Genomic DNA, 19,783 nt, shown 5'->3' on the forward strand with positions numbered 1-19,783 from the left:
AAACCAAACCCCCCCTGATCACACTCCATATCATCACTAGTATCACTGATTTTCTTGAACTTAGAAGTTGAAATCTCATATATCCAGTTGACAAACTCTGGATATGGCCCCTGACATATAAGATGATCTTGAACGACATCGCGTGAGTGCCAGAACCGATTAATACATTTCTTACAAGGGCACCTAAGTTCAGTTCCTACACCAAAATTTGCAAAACCATTCGACACAAAATCTTTCACCCCTCTTATATATTCTTCACTATACTTTGGAAGTAATGCCCAATTCATCACTGAATTTCTACACAGGTGCAAAGAGAAACAAACAAAAATTTAATAAACTCCTATAAAAATAACTAAACCCCTGTAAATTAACATTTCACTGTCATGTATAAATTTTGCACTCAAATATGGGTGAATATATGTTTTAGGAACTACAAGAGCATGTGAACAGCAGTAAAGTAGCCTAAACAGGACACAAATTCTAATATTTGAAAAGTAATTAAACCAATTTCAACTTAAACAAAGCATATGAACATAAACCCAACTCTTACATATGAACCCACTTAAAAACAATAACACCAAATTAATCAAAAACCTAATTAAACCCCTAAATTAACATACACAGATTAACCCCTAAATTAACATACACACATTATTTAACCCATAAATTAAGAAGATAACCCAGAAGATACACACAAACTTAATTAACAGCAAATATACAAATTAAACACGATAAAATACATATACACATGCACTCAATCAAACAGAGTATAGGTTATTTGAGAAAAATGAGAGTATAGGGTAGTGTACCTTCTCTCTCGCCTTCTTTATATTCTCTTTCGCCTTCTTCTCGATGGATCGCCTTCTCCCTTCTCTATCTTGCCTTCTCTTCGATGAGAGTATATGTTTGTGAGTTAGTGTTATACTGAGGTCTGAAGTAGTGTTTGGATGTATACTTTCTTTTTAGTGTATAGTTCTCTTTTGTGTGTATATTTCAATTAAACCGGCAAAATAATTTTCATTATCCCGCCACCGCTATTTTCATTGGCCCGCCAATTTTTTGGCCCAAAAATTAAGATCTATTGCAACGCCAAATAATAACATTGCAATAGTTATACTCATTTCAAAATTATTAACGAAAACGGTAATCTATTGTAACGATTTTCTCGGCATTGCAATATATTGATTTTCTTTTTTCAAAGGCAACGATTTTGAGATTTTTTTTTTTGAGTGGTTGCAATAGCCAATCTATGGTATAGTGAATGATAAATGGTAATACATTTTGCTTTTGCAGAAGTTTTGTTTTGCTAGCTAATTTTTTTTAGTTCAGTTATGGTAGTGTAGACATTGATAATTGGTTGTTCTGCAGTATGGCTTTGGTATTGTTTGGATATTGGGCATTTAACTGAAATAGGGGATTTCATGAAAACAAAAACTAACATTCACATCACTTAATAACATATATAAAATTTAGTCAAATAAGACATTTTCATTCAAAAGATACTAATGGACCCATGCCATAAGAAGGAACACATATCAGCTAATAACAAGAAAATGCCCGATGTTAAACTATATAATAGATATCAGAGTATAAAAAAGTGATGCGAAACAAAAACAAAGACATCGATTTCTTAAATAAAATAACGGTACCACATCATTTCTGATAAAGGCGTGATGTAAAAAGTTATCATATATATTTGTTTCACAAGTTTTTAGATGTTATAGTATCATTTTATTATATTTGTGACAAGTTTTAAATGATATAGATGCACTACACCATATATGGCTTTCAGCAACACCTGAAAAAATGTGCTCAAAAGCCAAAAAACTGTTGCTAAAAGCCAAAAAATAGGCTATGGCTACACTTCTGTCAAATTTGACGGTGTTACAAAAATCGCCGCTACCATAGGGGTCTGAGGTAACACTTTTGCTAGTTTATAGCTACACCCAATAAAGTGTTGGTGAAGACCCTCTATGCCAACACTATGAGGTCTTCAGCTACACCGTTTTTGTTGTTGTTATAGACCTATGCCAACACGAGTTTCTTTATAGTTACACTAGTTACAATGTTGTTGTAAGCCTATGCCAACACCTATTTATTACTATTGCTACACTGAGTTATACATGGAACACTATTTTTTTAGCTACATCTTGAACACTATGCCTACACTTTTTCTGAAATACATATATTATTGGTTACACTCTTGTATTCTTTTGCCAACATATACACTTTAACACTTTATTGTCAATGGCTACATTTGCAGGCACATTACCAACACTTGAAATGGAAAAAATGCAAAATATGGGTACTGAAAATAATGATTTCCCTTAAAACCTGTCAAGCATCCCAATACATAAAACCATCCAAAAATAACATACTTATGTTGTTCAAAGCAAAGCCATCCTAATGTACTAGGAGAATACCCAAAATAAAGTCTAAACTAATCCACAACCAACACAAAGTACCAACCAACAAACTAAAGCTAAGTACGCATAGGGATTACTAGCTACATTCGCAATTCAAAATAGATTAAAAACTAATAGCCATAGGGATCAGTCAAGGAGTGACGATGTTGTCATCTCCATTTGGCATTTCATCCGATTTTTGAGGGTCTTCAGTGTTGACATTTATGTTTAAGCTTGGATTCTTCTCAGCCAATAATTTCATCATGTCTTGGAGTTTCTTGTCAAATTTCTCCTCCATCTCTTGCTGCAGTTGTGCCTTGATTTTAGCAGTTAGTTGGTTCACATACTCATCTGGAGGTTGAGCTGGAGCTGCTGATGCCTTAGACTTTGGTTCCTTTTTTTGAATCAGCCTCCCAATCAGGTAGGAGGGGCTGTGTTCTTTTTCACCATAAACCAATTTATTAGCAGCCTCCTCACCTTCAGTTGCCAAGGCCTTTTTAACATCATCCTGAGAAAGGACATACCATTTGATTTAAATACAAATACCAAATACCACAATATAACTAGCATAGGAAAATGTACAGGAAACTTTATGGAACTAGATACTTACTATTTTTTCGGTGACCTTTTCAAGCACCTTCTTAGGTAATTTGTACTCGCGTTTGGAATCTCTCTTTCGAGTCTCCAAGTATATATCTGCATCAGAGATATGTACTGATTTCCCTTCACAACCAACATCAGCATCATGCAATTTTTCTTCTTCAAGTTTCTTAAGTCGCTGAGTTTAATATAAAATACAAGTCAATTAATTAATCATGGTACTATAAAAATCAGAACTATAAATATGCAATATTGACAGAAAATAATTTGAAATATGTATTACCAGCTTGTTGGTAATTTGGGCAAAACTTGTCGGCCCAGTTGTGTGTGTCTCTATTATCTTTTGGCGTGCTACTATGTTCTTTGCTGCAGTTCTCTATATTAAAGGGAAACATCATAATAAACCATCTATAATAGAAGGGGGACCTATATTTCATAGCACAGTGGACCATTAAATTTAAAATAATTACCTTAGTTTTTCCGTCAGCCCAATACTTCAAAAGTAATTTCCAGTCTGCAAGGGGGACCTCCTTTGGCCTGTTCTCCAATCTTTCCTCATCCGTAGGATAAGGGTAGTAGTAATCTCTCTTAATCCGACTTTTGTAGCTCCTAAACTGATCATTCATCGTTTTCAAAACCCATGGTTTAGCTTCTTCTGGAATGATATACTTTTCCTGAAAAGAACAAAGTCCATAAACAAGATTATATTGAATAACAAAGAACAAATGGACCAAATAGACCAAAAATAGGAAATTTGTTTCACCTTGACATACTCCCACAATAGGTCTTTCTCTGGAACCTCGTGCCAACTAACACAAGTAAGGGACACAAACTGCCTAACAGTTGTCCCTAAAAAGTTGCTAAATTCAGAGAGCAACTTGCTATTATCCGATACAGGTTGCGACAATTCATTTAGGGTGATAATTTTCTTATCATTACTATTATGCACATGATCCATTCTAGTCTTCCCTCTCTTTTTTTTTGGTATTTCAGCATCCGGTGTATCTAGCAAATAAAATTATTAATTACATTAGCAAGAATGATGAAGTGGACATATACAATTAATTGTACCATACACAATAAAATATGCTTACCAGGCTGTGACTGCAAATCTGGCATTTCAGACTCTGCCTGTGGGATCTCTTTTTGAATTTCGAGTTCCCTCATCTCCAAGTAAGCAGCCATTGAGCCTGGACCTTCTTTCATATTTTTTAGCTTCTCCTTTAACGATAGCACTGGTTGATCATTGGCCTACAAAAAATATTCAGACAATAAACATGCATTTTTATAGGTCTGCTTTCTAGGTTAATATTCACTTAATAGATTAAAATCATACGAAAAGGAGCATCTGCTTTTTAGGTTTATGCAATTTAAATTTGGGGATACTTTATAGGTCTAATCTCCAGAGCTTTTAGACCTACTGATCCTTCATAACCACTCCTGTTAACTTTCATTTTTTGATAAGATGAAAATCACAATTAATTTTTTGTGTTCTACTGTTCTTTTCGTGGTGTTCTTTTCTGTTATATATCTACCCTGTCTTTAAATATCATTTGTAACAGTTCAAAAATATTAGGATGCTTCAGAAATCTTTTCCCAGACATGCATTTTTATATTTGGTAATTCATATAAGGAAGTCAGCTTGACTTATTTAGGGGCAAACAAGAAACTACTTCTAGATATCTGATACTAGGATTTGTTGCTGCTTTCACTAATGGAAATTAGTTTCAGTACCTTAACTTTTCGGGAATGAAATGTGAACCATCAATTACAAAGCAAGCTAAAATATTAAAATATTACCACTATATCAGGATGTGAAACCACAGCTGCTTCCTTCTTTTGAGACTCAACTGCCATATTTGCAGATCGGGCACGTGTTCTTGGGCCAGGATATGAGGTGATCATACACGTTATTAGAGTACAGCCAGAATCGATTTTCACACTTACGACAAGGACACTTGATTTCGTTTCCGTTGGAAAATTTGGCCATTGCATTTTTCACGAATAATTTGACTCCTTCAGTATATTCTCGGGAATACTTGGGAAGATTCAACCAGGTATTATCATCCTCGGCCATAACTACAATAACAAATATATTACTCTTCTGACAATGTAAAATATGTCTTCGAATACAAATCAATTCCTATTATTACAAGTCGAGATTTATTTTCCTTCCTAATTATGTTTAATTATTTATTATACTAGTTTAATTTAAGATTATATTCAAGATTTATTATTATACCATTAATATTCTGATTTATTATTTATATAGTAGTTACATTTAGTCATCTTATAATGTAACGAGCAAGGTAACTCTTGGCTATAGGAGCACTCATGTAGGACACTCTTCACTCTTGGCTGTAGGAGCACTCATTAATATTCTGATTATTATTTAATGTACCAGATTTATTATTTTCAATCTGCATATAATTCCTCCGAATTAAATCATGCCATCTTGTAATAAAGAATCGCCAGTCCTTGCATACATTGATCCCTGGTTACTATATCTTCTGGTGCTAGAACGATATAATATAAGATCTAGTTTACCGATTCTGTGTCCAAGTCTTATTAGTGCCCGGGGAAAACTTTTCATTGTCTATTTAATTAACAGAAAGGACCTCCCTGTTTAGGAGTTCATTTAATTTATCACTCATCATACCATTCCTAGTTTATACATGTGTGCTTCATGTCAGGATTCTAAGCAATTTATGGTAAGGACCTCCCTGTTTACGTGTTTATTTATTAATTTAAAAATATATCTTTAAATTTGACTTCTGATGATGGTAATGTCTCATTAACAATACTGTGATCTTATCTATCCATATTAACAATATCTTAATTCATATTATTCTATCTATTTCGTTCATTTAGTACAATAAACTTGATATTCATAGGTTATGATTGTTTAGTTGTTGATTAGTGGCAAGAGAGCTTAAAGCTCATAAGGACTTATCCCCCTTACACAAAGGAACCAGAACTGTGTTCACTATGCCATGTACTGGGAAACATGAAAATATATTGGTGAGCCTGCAGAGTGCAGCCATAACTAGACTAAATTAAGCCATAATTAAATATTTCACCTGGTTCGGTGAGGATGAGAAGGTACACCAAGTCAGACCAATGATTGGCTAAAATTCAACTCTGTGCTTCAATTATTGCTTTGCATCATTATTATTATAGGTTGCCAATATTAAGCTTTACGTTGAACTCGATTAGCCTTTATTCTGTCTATTTCGTTCATTTAGTACAATAAATCTGCTTATGTTTAAGCTCAACTAAATAATACAGCTCTAACTCTATTTGCTAGAAATCAAGCCAGGGCCTTGATAAAAAAACTGCTGCAAAAATTAATTATATATATATATATATATATATAGCCTTAAATGTGTAAAATATATCACATATATATGTACCCCTACCACAGTCCTCATATATACTAGAAAATAGACATCATTCACTAAACATGATATCTATATTTTATACTTCACTACATCAATTCAAGTAAATGTCTTGAAACACAAAACTTATAACTAATTAGCTCGCCTGTGATAGTTTTTAAACAAATAACAAAGTAATAAGCATAAATTTCACATATTCAAACATTCAATTAGCACAATCAAACAATCAATTAGACAATCAAGTATTCTGAAAACAACCAAATAACAGTCAAAACAACAATAATCAGCTGTCAAAACCCCCTAATTATCACGACTCAAAAGCCCAATAATTAACCCCCCGTAAAGCATGCAATCAACTAAAACCCCAATTAACACCCTAATTTTTTAATTAAAGAAGGTACCTGAAAAAGCCCCAAATTAACAGCTGAAGAACCCTAATCCACACTCAGTCGCTGAAGAACCCACCGCCCCAATTACCAGCTGAAGAACCCTAATCCAAACTCAGTAGCTTGAACCCAATTAATCCCGTACTTGAAACCCCTTTTCAGATGATGACCTCGCTTACAACCCGCTGCTGGAGATCTTCAATTGAAACCCGCTTGAGAAGTCCTGAGCGTGAGAAACTTGCGAGAGAGAGAGAGGGCGAGAGATGTGCGGGAGAGATTGCAAGAGAGATGTGCGGGAGAGATGTGAGGGTTTGAGAGAGAGAGAGGGGTTCGAGACTGTGTTTAGAGTTTCAGAGAGACACTGTGTTTAGAGTTTATGCGCGAGAAATATTTTAAGTTTTATTTAACCCGCTGGAATGAAATATTTGTATATTTACTGAAACCCGCCTTAGTAAATTATGTCCCGCCTATTTTTATTAAGTTTGGCTACATTTTTTATACGGAGAAACGGCTACACGGAATTCACTGTAGCCATAGATATCAAATCTTGTATACGGTCACATTTATTTATGTTAATGGTAACAATAAAAACCAGTGTAGCCATAGATCAATTTTGATCAATTTTTAGGCATGTAAGGCTACACTTTTGCTTGTAACACTGAAAAAAGTGTGGTTGAATCCAATATATGGTGTAGTGATGGCATACGAATGAAGTACTGAAATTATAGTGAAGTACTGAAATTATATCCTTAATTATTTGTGTGATGTTATATTTGTTTTTAGATGAATGTTGCTAATTCCCACATATTATTTCTTTTATATAACAGTTTACACAAATAATTAAGGCAAATCAACTACTGAAATCCATATATAAATCCGCTAGAATCCCATGACAATGATTAGTTCATAATCGAACGTCTCGTCATCATGGGTTCGAATGTAAACATGATAGGAATAAGTCTAAAACAAGATAAAAGTGCGAGAATCAAAATTGAGAAATAAATCCGAAAACGAGCATCCAAGAGTTACGCCTACTTCGAAGAATTACAAAAGTAAAAACTATGAAACTCGATCTCGATCTTCTCCGTAGCCATCGCGTGCTCCTTGGAATGTTTCTAGGTTATGTTTTCAGTCCCCCAAGCCTTTCTTTAACTTCCCCAGCGAACGGGCCTTCAAACGGGTCAAAAATGGTCAAAACGGGCCAAAAATCCTGCCCAGAGTGTGAGGCGGGCGCCTAACAAGTGAGGCGGGCGCCTCACAAAGTCAGAACGCGCAGCCGACGCTTCTTTGCCCATAACTCTCTCCTCATGCATCCGATTGCTTCGCCGTTTTTTTCAATGAAAGCTATGAATCTCCTCTTCGTCCTCCTTCCAAGAAACCTACACAACACCACAGTAAAACATATCTAAAACATCAAAAGCTTGAGGCCATTTCATCGTTTAAGTCAAAAACGAAGGCTTCCAAGTGGATATGAAATCCACTTATCACACCCCCAAACTTAAACCGATGCTTGTCCTCAAGCATAGACACACACACAAATACTACTAATGAAATGCATGAATGCAACTAAAGGCCTACATCTAATCGAATCATGAAGTCTAATCCTTGTTAACATATAACCTTCAGAATATGCAACATTCTCGGCATTCATCTCTTTCACATGTTAGCCATGTTCTCTTCCACTAAAAGTGGGAAGTGCATCGTGTGTGCTAGCATGCTCTCTAGTGAAACAAAACAAAGACCATCAAACTTCAACAGAGTCCTCACTATGAGCCGTTAATCAGAATCCGGTTTAAACACTTCTTTACTAAAGAGTCAACTACAATTTAGGGTCACTAACGAATTCCTATGCCTCTCCTATTTTTTCTATTTGTTTTTTCTTTTTCTTGCTAAGTCTAAGGTTGGGACGCTTCTCAGTGTAAGTGAGTCACGACCGCCATTCGACTTCGCTTATTCTAATTTTTCTTAATCAAGTAATTCTCCAGTAATCAAAGGCTGTGAAAGGTCACCAAGAAATTGCTTATTCTAATACATTTGCACTTAATACCAGCACAAGTACATGGATCGTCCCTTTCACATGACATTGCATTCTACCCATTGATCTCAAAGGAGTACTTGATAATTTTTATTCCGTTTTTTTTGTTTTTTTTAGAAAGGCATATTCATCCCTTAACTCCCCCAAACTTAAGATTTACAAACTTTAAGTTCAAAAAGGGAATAATCCGAACTCTACGCCCGACTCAACGCAAGGACTCAAGAAATAAGTTAGTCTAAGTCTTATCTCTAGAGCATAAGTGTAATTACAATTTTCACACAAGCAGTTTCCATGTAACAAGGCATTACATATGATCAAGACTACTAGCCAGGAAATTATGCATATAAACTCATCATAGGACATCAACTTGGAAACAACTTCAAGATTCACGCAAATGCAACTATATGAAACTACTAACACATACTAAACACAAGCATATATCTAAAAAAACTAACTAATATGCAAACAATATGAGATAATATGCTAAACTATATACAACATGAAACCTATATGAACACACACTACTACTAGTCCTTAGATTACCACCCCCAAACTTAAAATATTCAATGTCCTCATTGAAGGTGATAAAAAAGATCGAATGTACCTAGAAGGAGTCGGAACGATCACTCTCCTCACCCTCATCGGGTGAAGAGTCAGCCGGAGGATAAACCATGCCAGCACCGAACACAGGCCACTCAATGTCTACGCCCGTAGCACGAAAAGCAGTCCCCAAAGCCTGTGTCAAATCCTGAGCAAAACGGCTATGCATATCATGCATAGTATCCATACGCCGTGCGAGCCTCCTGTACTGTGAATCACTGAACCCCGAATGCTCCACTGCCCGACGAGAAGGCCCTGCTGTAGCTGGTGGTCCTCGAGGAGGTGACTGAGGACGCAAACTGATACACGCTAACTGTCGTTATACGTGCACCATACTGCTACACATCCATAATTAAGATAAAAGGTAAACAGACACCAATTATTCTTAGACCCTATATGTCTATAGAATTTGAAAACATAACGGTTGAAGAACAAGTTATCTATCAAGATTACATAGGGCGATGCAAGATGGTTTAAATCACACCACTAATCATCTATATCGAATATATAATCTTATGCTCGCATGGCAAGTTCTAAATCAATATATCCACTGTCGCTTCAATAAAGATTAACGAACAACTTAGATGTTAGCTACGCATCTAATAAGAATAAGCACAACCAATACGAAGAAATCAACATTCATCACACAAATAATTAAGGCAAATCAACTACTGAAATCCATATATAAATCAGCTAGAATCCCATAACAACGATTAGTTCATAATCAAACATCTCGTTATCATGGGTTCGAATGTAAACATGATAGGAATAAGTCTAAAACAAGATAAAAGTGCGAGAATCAAAGTTGAGAAATAAATCCGAAAACGAGCATCCAAAAGTTACGCCTACTTCAAAGAATTACAAAAGTAAAAACTATGAAACTCGATCTCGATCTTCTCCAAAAGTTACGCCTACTTCAAAGAATTACAAAAGTAAAAATTATGTTTTCAGTCCCCCAAGCCTTTCTTTAACTTCCCCAGCGAACGGGCCTTTAAACGGATCAAAAACGATAAAAACGGGCCAAAAATCCTGCCCAGAGTGTGAGGCGGGCGCCTCACATCTCAGGCGGGCGCCTCACAAAGTCAGAACGCGCAGCCGACGCTTCTTTCCCATAACTCTCTCCTCGTGCATCCGATTGCTTCGCCGTTTTTTTCAATGAAAGCTATGAATCTCGTCTTCGTCCTCCTTCCAAGAAACCTACACAACACCATACTAAAACATATCAAAAACATCAGAAGCTTGAGGCCATTTCATCGTTTTAAGTCAAAAAGAAGGCTTCCAAGTGGATATGAAATCCACTTATCAATAGGCCCGTTAGAATCGTGATTAGTTTCTCGATTACGCAGAGAATTCGGTGGTGTAACATCTCTATTTATAGATGATTTCTCTTCTCGCTGAGGAAAAATGATATACTCATCATTTTGAGGCTCATCCCAAATCCATGATTTACTTTCATCAAAATGAGCATCCCTATTGACTACAAGTTTTCCGGTAGACAGATTGTTAAACATATAGCCCTTTGTACCAGGCTCATAGCCGATGAAAATAAACTTCTCACTTTAGAGTCGAGTTTTGTTCTTTTTTCATCTGGAACATGTATATAAGCAATACTCCCAAATACCCCTAAGTGAGAAACATCAAGTTTCTTTCCGCTCCATGCCTGTTCAGGTGTCAAACCATGAACACTCTTCAAGGCAGATATGTTTGATAAATACACTGCACATTCTACTGCCTCTGTCCAAAATTCCATCGACATATTTTTACTCTTCCGCATGCTTCGAACCATATTTAGTATGGTTCTATTTTTTCGTTCCACGACGCCATTCTGCTGTGGAGATCTTGGAACGGTGAGTAAACGCTTTATCCCATTTTCCTTGCAAAAATGACTGAATTCTTTGGAGGTGAATTCCCCTCCTCGATCAGTTCTTAATGATTTAATCAAACAACCACTTTCTTTCTCAACTAAAGCTTTAAAAATTTTAAATGCTTCAAAAACTTCATCCTTCCTCTTTAGAAAATAAACCCAAGTTTTACGAGAGAAATCATCAATAAACAATAAAAAATAATTAGATTTACCATACGAGGATAGTTTGATTGGTCCGCACACATCGGCATGAACATGTTCTAGTGGCTTAGAAGCTCTATAAGTAGCTTCACGTGGAAAACCGATTCATTCAGAGTGGAGAATAATTCTTTGTTACCACTCATATGATTTGCAGCACCAGTATCCAGGTACCAAACTTCTCCTTTCCTTTCTTCTTTTGATGCCACCAGTAACAATAATTCCTCATCCTCTTCTGCTTCTACATAATGCGCCCATTCTTCATTTGTGCTCCTGCATTCATAAGCATAATGGCCATACTTTTGACAAGTATAACATTGAACAGAAGACTTGTCATACCTATTTCTAGAGGTGGAAAAATTACCACGCCCTCTTGCATAATTATTGGATTTATCATTGTTGGTGGGAATTCTTTCTCCAGATCTGCCACGTCCACGAACAAAAGTACTACCGCGACCACGACTTCTTCCTTGTCCACTGATGTGTCCTCTTCCATGTGATTGCTGTACTTTGTCTCTATCTTCTACAGAAACATTCATTTTCAGGACTTGAGAATCTGACTCTTCCTTGTTAATCAATCTCTCTGCATATGCTTGCAAAGACCTCATAAGTTGATCCACGGTCATGGTTTCTGTATCATTTGATTCTTCAATAGAGATTCCAACAAGTTGCAATTTTGTGTTAAAGATCTTAGTATCTTTTCATTTACACGAATATCATCAGTCTTCTCTCCATATTGCTTCATTTGGTTTACAATAGAAGAAACCCTTGTGAAGTAATTGGGGATAGATTCAGTTTCCTTCATGTGCAGTGCTTCAGATTCACCTCGTAAAGTTTGAAGCCGGACTTTTTTTACTCTATCAATTGCCTTAAAATTGTTCTGAAGAATTTCCTAGGCATCCTTCGCTCTTGTGGCAGAAGCAACTTTTTCAAACATGGCTTCATCCAAGCCCATGTCTATAATAGAGAGAGCAAGTTGATCTTGTTTGCGTACCTTTTCCAGAGCCTTCATCTGGTTCTGATTGAAGGCGCCTTCATTTTATGGTTCATCATAGCCCTTTTCTACTATCTCCCATACCTCCTGAGAGCCCAGCAGAGCTTTCATTCGAAGACACCAGTGTCCATAATTTTCCTTGGTAAGTTTAGGAACAACAAATGGGAAAGAGTTGTTCATTTCACCTGGTTCTGATGCCACTGATAGCATATAACAAAGAACTCTGATCAACACAAGAGGGCTCAAATGGTTTATATGTAAAACACTGTTTCTTGGCTGCAAATACAAAATTACTAGAGCACTGCTTATATAGCCCCAGACTTAGTTTTGGTACATGAATCAGAATAAATGAGATAGTCTAGAAGCATCTGTTACATAGACTTTTCATATTTCAATACATTAATATTAAGAGATACATGCATCAAGTTTATTTTTCAACATAGTGATAAGTGGATGGTATTATGTTTTGCATTTATTTAAAAATATTTGCTTAGAGCATTTTAAATTACAACATTGCATTCTATACACTCTTTCTTTAATCGCTCGTATAATAATGTCTATTATTTTTTCAGAAACTTCATGAAAAACAAAGTAAAAGAGTAGAGCAACGGAATTATCCACATCGACTATCCAGGAAAGGCTATATTGGTTTAGAAGAAGAAGTGAGAAATTCCTTACTCTTATTGTAATTTCCAGTTTCATAATATGATTATATATACTCTTCTATTCTGATCAGGTGAAGGCGGGAAGGTTGAAACGTGGAGAGAAATCCGATCGAGCCATTCCCTGGAAGAAGGCACGTCAAAGAATGGAGAGGGGGATGATAGTTGATTATGGGTTGTCTGATGTGGTGAAAAGAATTGTAAGCTATAGTCTTTGTGTCTTGTTTTTAAATTTTTTTATTAATCAAATATGTGCATTGTATGCTTTCTTTCTGAATACACACGTGGTGTTTATAGGATAACTTACTAGAGATGAAGGATAAAGGTGAATTTCAGTCATATGGAAATGATGACGTATCAACTAGAGCACTCGAGACTCCTGAGCATTCAGGAAGGGTTCGATGAATTGGAAGTTATGTCAACCCAAAACTATGGTTTGATTTGCCAAAAGAAAAAAAAAGTAGAATTACCAAGGGTGGTCAGCTGGAAGCTCGTGATCCTCAAAGGGATGAGGAAACGGAGAGAACAAGACATGAGATGGAGAGAAAAAATTAAGAAATGGAGAGAACCAAGGAGGAACTAGAGAGAACAAAGAAGGAGATTACTGAGCTCAGATCTCTTATTAGTGCATCCCATATTGTATCCTCTCTATCGTCGGACAAAGACATCTGTCAAGTAGAGAAAGCAGGACTTAACCAAGGATCGGTTAAACCAGCACCTGCATCGACTTTGAGGGAAGAGTTGATTGTTCATGATGATATTGAATATGTTGGTGGGACCCCCTCCATCTAAAAACAAGGTAAAAAGTTGTACATATTTCTCTATTAGTAAACAAGAGAGAGAATTGTCCATAGACAACACTACATATACATGAGAATAGACTATAAGTAGAACACCTCATCTCAATGCAGGGTCCACGATCCTGTGAGGTGTCGGTAGATAATATAAAAAAAAGATTGCATTCGGTGCGATTTTTGATGATCAAGTAATGAATACTGTAGTTCATGGTGTACCTATCCAGCCTGGACATGTTCGTGTCGCGGTGGACGGAGCCATCCAGGCGGATGCCTTACTCGCTGTGCCAATAGAGGGTGAACTGGAGACTGTGAGATAAGCAATTGGTTCTACGGTTTCATGGCTAGAGGACTTGATCACAATTGCACTGGTTGTGGTATTCTTTATTTTGTATATACTTTCTTGTATTTGCGTGTGTGTGTTATTTCTATGGAGCTTTAAAAATCTAGAAAAAATTGTGTTATTCAAGTTTTAATTATTTATTTGCAGAAAACATAAAAGGATGCATTGTCATCGAAGGAAAAAGACAAAAATGAGTTGCAAAGGGTGGTTGCTCTGTTTAATAAAGTGGAGGTAGCTAACAATGTGCCGAATGGTTTTAAATTGTTGTATAAACTTGCAACAACAATTATGAAAGAGACTAGGGACTCTGTTGCAATTCCATGTGACAGTGAGGTGTTTGGTTGTGAGAAGGTTATCTACATATTGCATGAGAATTTAATCGCTTAATTAAACTTTGATGAGATTGGCCCAGCTGAAATAACTGCACATATGTCGTAAGTTTTTTTTACTCTATATTCTTGTCTAATTTTAAATATTAATGTTGTAAAATACTGTGATATTCTGTTAATATTTATTTATTTGTAGGTACTTGCACCGTTTGGTTGGTGAGAATAATTAAATGAATGTGTATGCCTTATTTGTAGGTACTTGCAACATTTAACCTTAACAAAAAGTTTGAAAATTATGTTGTTAAGCGGTTGATGGATGGTAGCTATGATCGCATGTTTTTGATGCCGCATAATCACAAGTATGTTTGGACAGCTTTTGTAACCTTTGATTGAGATTTGGCGATTAATTTGACCTTAATTAAATTTTAAATGAAAATAATTATCAATGAATTTTGGTCGTAATTTGGGCTGGTGAAATTTTTATCCTCAATCCTATGTCGCACCCAACTCATTTTCCTTACTTGGAAAAACCATTATTAAGGTGAATTAAATGCTTGTCAAATTTAAATGTATTTATGTTGAATTTTTCTTATTTTCTCTAAAAATATTCACATGATAACATTTTTCACTGTAGTGCATTTAAGACTTTTAATGCTTAGATTGGAAGGGAAACACTGTTCCTAAAATTAAAAATTTAGTTATAAGTATTTTAGCACTTTAGTCAGTGATCGGCCGATCAGATTTTCAATTTGTTGTGTTGATGAATAGTAAACTCTAATTTTAATGGCGATCTCCTAAGCAACCAGGTGGGATTATGCGCTATATGAAAGATATAATGGAGGATAAAGAATTGACTTTTATAACTAGATTATATATTTGGTCATCTGATGCAAGTACTTGACTTAAAATATTGAGTCATTATTGCTAGTTTTTTTTTAATGCTTAACTATTATTGTTGTCTGTTTGTTATACTTTTCAGTGGGCTAACAAGAGTCAGAAATCTTACAAGATAGCGGAGATAGATGAGGTTCGTGTAGAGACCCTTGCGCATATCCAAGACAAAATGTGATAGTTTATGACTACTGTGCAGTACTTGTCTTTTGGTCTTATATTTTGGTTTAGTACTTGATCGATCTTCAAACATTATGCCTTAAAATTTTGTGTAGATAGTCGTAGTTATAATTCAGATCGGTAGGTAGTAGTTAATCTTGTTGGTAGTTTTTTGGTTGGTTGGTTTATATAGAAAACTAATGGTATTTGGTCCGCACTATTTAATCATGGTGATATAGATGGAATTATGTTGGATGGATGCTTGGATGGTAATTTTAGAATATATTGGATGTTGGGATGACATTTATCAAATTATAATGTTGGATAGTATTTTGTGTTTGATTTTGGTTGTTTTTTGGTTCATATATATATATATATATATATATATATATATATATATATATATATATATATGAATGGATTGGGTGACTTGCAAACCAAAGTAATAGCAGGCACAAAATAGATCGATGTTGATACATGTAAAAGACAACGGTTATAATTAAAAAAAACAATGTCTTAAAGCACAGAACACATCAGTGCTGTAGTAGAAGATGATGTCCTCTCGAGTTTTTACATCGGTTCCTTATAAGCATAAAAGAACCAAAAATTTGATTTTACATTGATAAATATAAAATAGAGATGTCTTTCTAGAATTTTAACATTGATTTCTTAAAAAAAAACCATGTTAACTAAGGTTAATACATCAGCTGACTAAATCTAACCGATGTCATAATATGTACTTAACATCGGCTAGAGTTTGAAGTCCATATAAGGCCACAAAAACCGATGTCTAGTAGGACCATTAACATCAAAACTAAAAAGAGGTGATGTTAACTGTTCTTATTGACATCATTTCATTTTTAGGAAACTATGTGTTTGTCTTCTTTTCTCTATAATGCGACATGCTAAAATTTACATATATCAGGAGATAAACGAATATTCAAATGGTAATCTTGTCATTAAATGTAATTCAATACAAAAAAAGACATCAAAAATATCCTCACCGAACATCAAGAAAGGGTTAGATTGGATTATTGGAAGAAGAGGTATTAAAATAGTATATTTTATGAATTGAACCCAAATAATTGAATTTTACATATCTTGGGCTTTTTAATTATTTTTGATTTTAATCAGAAAAAGAGAGGAACTTTGGTTGCCGATGAAGAACCTGAACGGGCTCTCATGTGGCAAAAGGCTCGTAAAATTAAAATTGATGATGAGGATCCAGGCCTAGCTCAAATAGGAAAAAGACTTATGAGTATTTAAAATTAAAAGGTTTGTAAAATTAAAATTGATGATAATGATGAGGTTCACTAATGGATGATGATTTGTATGTTCATATTCTGATGACAGGTAATTTACTAGAGCAGCAAAGTAAGGGGGATTTTACTACTTCTGGGAGTCAAGATGTGTTGACTATGGCCCTGCAAACTCCTGAACATTCAGGGAGGGTTCGAGAAGTTGGAGGCTTTGTGAGCCCGTTAATTTTTTTTAGTATATCAAATGGAAAAATAAATAGAATAACCATAGCTGAGCTGTTGGAGAGGGATCGAGAAGCAGCTAAGACAGGGTGGTGTAAGAACTGGAACCAGAACTGATTGATGTTGACTTGGATCCTAATCCACGAGAGAATAAGGTAAATTAAATAGCACATTTATTCAATTCAGCTCAACATATTTCAAGCATTCGTCATACACATTGTTTAAATATGTGTGTAGGCCGGTCCACGAAAATGTAAGTTTGCTCTAGGCACAATTGAAAATAAAGTGGCATTTGGTTTATTGTTTAATGATGATAACACGAACAAATCTATACACGGAGAGCCGATACAACCTGGACGTGCTCGCGTCTCACGGGATGGCCCAGTTTAAGGACAAGCGAAGATTTCTATTCCAGTAGTGGGTGAAATTGAAACAGTAGAGCAAGCTGTTGGTAATTCGTACTTCTCATGGCCCCACGACTTAATCATATTCTCAGATGCCCCTTCTACTATGGTGTGTACTTCTACATAATTGTTATACTGGATAGCAATATTTTATATTACCCCTATATTTGTTTCAAATTAATTTGGTAATATTTTCAGAAAGGTAAAAGGAAAGGAACCTAAAAGCGATTTAGATAAAGTCCAATCCTTGTTTCATAATATGGAGATCAATAAAAATGTTCCAACGCGCTTTCAGTTGTTGTATAAACATGCAACAACATTTATGCAATTCACCGGGAAAACTCAATTCAAATCCCATGTGATGCTGAGGTGTTGTGTACAGAGAAAAGAAGCTTCATATTGTATGAAAACATAATCGCTTTGCTTGAGTTTAATATGATTGGCGAAGCCACAATTTCTGCATACATGGCGTGAGTAAACTTTTTAAATTACCGTCTTGTAGATCATATCCGTGTAATTTTATATAATTCCATTTCATTTATAATGCAGATACTTGCATTGCGTGGTTCATAAAAATGACACTATGGATCAATTTGCTCTTTGTGATCCTCGAGCCTCGCTAAACCTGATAAGCCACTCTTTTGAAGAGAACTTGGTTAATCGATATAAAGGGTAATCCTAATCGTCTCTTTTTGATGTCGCATAATAGCAAGTAAGTACCTTAAGTGTTTTTGTATTTATTATAAATCGCTTTATTTAATATTTCTTTACATAACTGGAAATCAAAATTATATGATTTTGATTGTAATTGTGTTTTTCATAAATATTTATTAAAAATAGTTTCCATTGGTTATTGGTTTTGTTTAGGAATGACCAGGTTTTCATACTCAATCCTCTGCCTCGTTCAACTAGTTTCCCCAACTTCGAAAAAGCAATATCAAGGTATTGTCATTTATTTTTTATTGATTATTTTCCTTATGGAAATATCAATGTATTTGCATTACTGTGATTACTTTCAATGTTCAGGCCGGAAGAGGAAATAAAGCCCTAAATATCAAATATATTACAGTAAGTTTTCGTATTTATTTTCTACAGTTTAGTGTTTAGGGCCTGTGCACCAATGTATTTGTGATACTCATGCCTAGAACCAGGGGCATTACTTTACTAACTAGTTTGGGTTTTTTTTGGTTAAATAGGGATGTCTTAAAGAGTCCAGTGGAACTGAATGCGACTATGTTGTTATGCGGTATATGAAAGAGATTGTCATGGACAACAAAATGAAATTTTTTAAAAGGGTATTTTTCTTTGCTTGAACAATTGTTGATATAATTGGTGTACATATAATTATTGTATAACTGAATGTTATTATTTTACATTTTTAGTGGGCTCCCATGAATGGAAAAGTGACATGTTCCAGGGCTGAGCTTGACGAGGTTCGGTTTGAGACTCTTAGCCATATCGAGTCCTTGTTGTAAAAAGGCCCTAGGTTTATTTTGAGAACTTGGTTCTCTTTACTTCAATCTGTGTAAGACAGTGACACTAAGTGGATCTTGTTGATAATTTTTTTTTTGTGAGGATCTACATACTCGTAGATGAGTTATATCATAGATAGAATAACTGCAACAAGGATTCCTTTCATCCAATAAACTTCATCATCTAACCGAAAGATACGTAAGTATCTTCGGACGTTTAGATAATAAGACTTTAAAGTCTGAATAAGAAAACCCATAAAGTCCTCTTCCGTGATCCTGAAAATCAAAACAAGAAAAGAGAAACATAAGAAAGATAAATTAATTGAGTAGAAAAAGTATATATAGTAGGAGGAAAAATAAATCCAATTATATAGCATATAAATCTTGACAAACACATAACATCTTATTTAACAAAAAGTTATGAAAAAATAAGAGATAATAATAAAAAATTTAAATGTCTAACCAAAGCGAGAACTTTGGTTAGACACACAAGTACCAAAATATTCATCAATCATTGTAATCTTTTCTTATGAGAACAATAATAACATAAACTAAAAATTTATGTTATTATTGTTCGCATTACTTCAATCTGTGTAAGACAGTGACACTAAGTGGATCTTGTTGATAATTGGGGGGAATGTAGTTGTAAAATTATGGTTGCTCGAGTGAACTATATATATATATATATATATATATATATATATATGTAAATGATGGTTTTGTTCGAGACGTATAGTCCAATTGCTCGGTTAATATTTAGGATTTGTG

General features: G+C 35.0%; 1 protein-coding gene across 1 annotated transcript; it reads right to left on the reverse strand.

Moving 5' to 3' along the window:
• Positions 1–2,308: 2,308 nt before the first annotated feature.
• Positions 2,309–7,157, reverse strand: LOC108212644 (uncharacterized). Its single transcript, XM_017384365.2, has 8 exons — positions 6,805–7,157; positions 4,806–5,084; positions 4,100–4,256; positions 3,769–4,010; positions 3,476–3,679; positions 3,289–3,381; positions 3,016–3,183; positions 2,309–2,913 (listed from the first exon to the last, which is right to left on the reverse strand). The coding sequence occupies exons 2-8, from the start codon at positions 4,998–5,000 to the stop codon at positions 2,557–2,559; spliced, it is 1,416 nt and encodes a 471-aa protein (XP_017239854.2). The 5' UTR covers positions 5,001–5,084; positions 6,805–7,157; the 3' UTR covers positions 2,309–2,556.
• Positions 7,158–19,783: the final 12,626 nt, after the last annotated feature.

This window comes from Daucus carota, chromosome 3 (genome assembly GCF_001625215.2).
Source record: "Daucus carota subsp. sativus chromosome 3, DH1 v3.0, whole genome shotgun sequence".
Classification (NCBI taxonomy): domain Eukaryota; kingdom Viridiplantae; phylum Streptophyta; class Magnoliopsida; order Apiales; family Apiaceae; genus Daucus; species Daucus carota.